Genomic DNA, 3,447 nt, shown 5'->3' with positions numbered 1-3,447 from the left:
TGGCTGTCGTCGCAGCCCCAGCTCAGCAGTGGCGGGGGTCAGTGTGTGCCAGAGGGTTTTGCCCCAATTCCCTGGGGACGAGCGGGGTTTCCCTCCAGCCGGGAAGAACGTGGATGTCGGTGCCCGGTGAGCAGAGGTGGGGGCCGGGCTGGGCGGCTGCCCGCTGCCTGGAGAGGCTCAGGCCATGGGCATCATCACGCTGGCGTAAACCGTCGTGGGCTCCTTGTCGGGGCTCTGCAGCAAAGGGCAGGGAAGCAAAGGGGTCAGTGAGGTGCCTGAGCTGGGGGGAGCCGTGGGACACCCTACGACACCCAGCCAGGGTGAGGATTGGTAGGGGAGGGCAGTCACCCTTACCTGTAGGAGGGATGGGTGGCCCTGCGGGGCAACGGCCTCTCTCAGGGGGCTGCGTGGGGGGCATGGGGGTCTGTTGGGGGCCTGGGCTGTGTCTGGGGGCAGGCCGGTGGCTGCAGCGTAGATGGTGGTGCAGGAGAGGTCCTCGGCGGTTGGAGCCACTTTCTGCTTCTGCACAGAGAGCGAAGGATGAGCAACAGCAGGCAGCTCAGCACGGGGGGCCCTTCCCTCCCTCCACCCTACACGGACCCACTGTTTCCTCCCCAGTTTGCTCTGAGAAGGATTTGGGGAGTGGGGAAAAACTCTAAGTCTGTCCCCAAAGCCACCCTGGGATGCGGAGGCTGGGAAAGCGGCAGCACCCAACCTCTTTCCTAGTGATTCCCAAAGGAATGTGGCCAGGCTGACAGGGATGGGGGTCTCCAGGGAGCCCATGGCCACCCCAGTACCCCCCCAGCCACAACATCACCCTCTCCCTCACCAGCCACGGGGCTGTGCTGACACCCAGTGACCCATCCCAGAGGGTGCCACAGAGCAGCGCGAAGGCACCCAGCAACACCCTGGGGCTTTGGGTGCTGCTGCCCAAATCCAGTTTGTCCCCATCCAAGATGCCCAACCCTGGCAGGGTCGTGCCTACGCTCCCCCCACGGCTGCAGCTCTTGGGGTCCCGCCACTAACGGAGCTTTTCCATCGCTAATGGAGCATTTTCCCCCCACGCGGGTCGTGGCTCACCTCCACCCGCTGCACTTGGGAGTAGATAGTGTGCACCGCGTTGTACTCCACGAGCGGCGAGTGCTCCCGCTTTTTACAGGCTGCGTGAGGATAAAACAAATCACCGAGCTGCGAGGGGAGCTGGGAACGGGGTGGGGGGGACACCGTGCTGGCTCTGTCCCTGCTGCCTGGACCCGGCTGCATCCCCGTGGCTGCAGCTGCCTGGCCACGGACGGAGGATTTCTGGCCACCACAGGTCAGCTTTGCAAATTTGTTGCTACGCGGGGAACGAGAGACGGGGGGCACAGCCCAGCTGAGGCGCTCGGAGAGATGATGCTCTCCCTAAACGGGGCTGGGATCGTTCAATTCCCCTTGAGACAGTGCGAAACGATCTCAGCAGCTCATCATCTGGGTAAACCATTAAAGATCATGTGCAAGTACATTTATCTTTTTTTTTTTTTAATTTTTTTTTTTTTGTAAGCTGGTTTCCCTCCTGCTTTTTAACTCTGTGCTTCAAGAGAAACACGTTTCACTCCTTCCCAAAGGCCAGGGTGCTCTGCAGACAAGACGCCTGCAGGAATCAGCCCCTCTGGCTGGGGGGGGCAGACCTTTCCCCCCTCCCAGCAAGGCTCACCCCACCCATGGACCACCAGCCACGCCCAGCACCCCTCCCTCATGGCACTCACCGGTGGGCATGGCCAAACTGTTGGTCTTGACCCTGAAGAACATCAACGCAGCAATGACCACCACCACCGCCACCACCACCACCACCACCACCACCAGCTGCTTCACTCTCAGCCCGGCGCTGCCTGGCATGGGGGGGGACAGAGAGAGGAGGGGGTCAGCCACTAGCCCTGGGGCCAAGGGTCACCCAAAGCTGAGTAGAATGGGCTGCTAAAATCTTTTTTCGTCTCATCACCTAGTTTTGGGCTGATGATTTGAACAGGAAACGCAAGGCAGGAAACAGTTCTCTTGAGCAGAGCTCTCTTTAATCACCTCCAGACAGCAACAGCCAGTGAAAAACCTCCTGGGGGTCAGATCAGGGCCAGATAAAGCCCTAAAAATGTCTCTGGTGGCTTTAGAGAGGCCTACAGAGGAGCAGTCCCTTCGCACAACAGCCTTATGTCATGGATGCCCCGGGTCAGAGCTCTGCGGCTCACACCGTGGGGAGGCACCCGGGGTGGCCCCGCTCCTGGACCAGTAATGGTGACACCACGCAGGGGTGTCCCACAGTGCCAGGGGGTGAGAAACAAACCCAAACTCCCCCCCACCCCGCCTCCACCCGGAGCATCTCATTTCAGCATCTCCCTTTCCTAAGCAAGAGTCCCAACCGTTTTTCCCACAGGGATATTTTCTCGGCACGGGTCACTGCGAGAGCCCCAGCAGAGATGTGGCTTCGCCTGCGGGTCCTCAGGGAAAGGGGCAGCTACCGCACTGCCCCGCCCCAATGAAAGTCCCCCACATCACGAGGGAGTGCTAGAAAATCCCGGTGACAGAGAGCGTGACTTTTGCCCTGAGAGCCTACGAAGGGGAAGCTGTCACCGAGGTTTTGATCCTCCCCAAATCACACGGAGCGCGAGTCTCATGCATTTAAAATGAGCCTCGAGCACTGGGGCGCAGCGAGTGCGGTGCCAGGGGAGGCAGGTGGGACCCGCAGCTCCGTGGCCGGCGTTTACGGGAAGGCCTGGGTGACCCTGAGCAAGGTGACGCAGCGACTGATTTCTTGCAAAAGTCTCCTCTGAGACTGCCTAAAGCAGCGTGAAAAAAGTCCCCTGCAAAGCAAGAACAGGACCAGGAGGCTGAAGAGAGACGAGTCGGCAACTGGGAACTTACCCCCTTGCTCGTAGCTGCACTCGGAGAAGTTGAAGGTGACGACTTGGCTGCTGATGGCGTTGCTGGCCGTGCAGGTGCAGGCGACGCTTGTGTTCTGCAGGGGGTAGGAGAAGTGCAGGAGGCTGCCGCTGCCGGAGCAGAGCCCCGAGGTGCTGGTGTCCCAGCTGTCCCAGCTGTAGAGGACGTTGTCCCCTCGCGCTGCCGTGCAGTTGAGGGTGACGGTGCAGCTGCCGTTGGCCAACGCCCAGCTGAGGACGTGGATGCTGGGATCAGACACCGGCTCTAGAGAGACGGAGGGAGGGAGGAGGCAAAGGTTTGTGTCTGGGGAAGGACGCAGACGTTGCCTCGGCCCCTGCCTGGGAAATCCTGCTGGCCTCTTCCAAACCCCCAGGAGGTGGAAAGGAACCACTCTGGCCCTGGACCCGCGGCAAACAGCATTAGAGAGGGACATGCTCTGCACAAAGGCTCTGGGAGTACCCAGATGGTGCCGCAAGAGGGTCCTGGAGTCACTGCAGCACCTTGACATCAGGGTGGATCATCTTCCCCCCCCCCCCC

General features: G+C 60.8%; 1 protein-coding gene across 1 annotated transcript in view; it reads right to left on the bottom strand.

Annotated features, from left to right (window-relative positions):
- The window catches only part of SLAMF1 (signaling lymphocytic activation molecule family member 1), a 6,797-nt gene continuing 3,350 nt past the window's right edge, over positions 1-3,447 (bottom strand). The window contains exons 3-7 of the mRNA XM_026864032.1: positions 2,893-3,174; positions 1,746-1,868; positions 1,081-1,160; positions 355-522; positions 1-234 (exon numbers count right to left, since the gene is read on the bottom strand). Of these exons, the coding sequence (XP_026719833.1) occupies positions 178-234; positions 355-522; positions 1,081-1,160; positions 1,746-1,868; positions 2,893-3,174 (710 nt within the window). The 3' untranslated portion in view covers positions 1-177. The remainder of the gene's footprint in view (positions 235-354; positions 523-1,080; positions 1,161-1,745; positions 1,869-2,892; positions 3,175-3,447) is intronic.

This window comes from Athene cunicularia (genome assembly GCF_003259725.1).
Source record: "Athene cunicularia isolate RWA chromosome 25 unlocalized genomic scaffold, athCun1 chr25_part1, whole genome shotgun sequence".
NCBI classification, from domain to species: Eukaryota; Metazoa; Chordata; class Aves; order Strigiformes; family Strigidae; genus Athene; species Athene cunicularia.
This window is presented reverse-complemented; position numbering and strand designations above follow the sequence as displayed.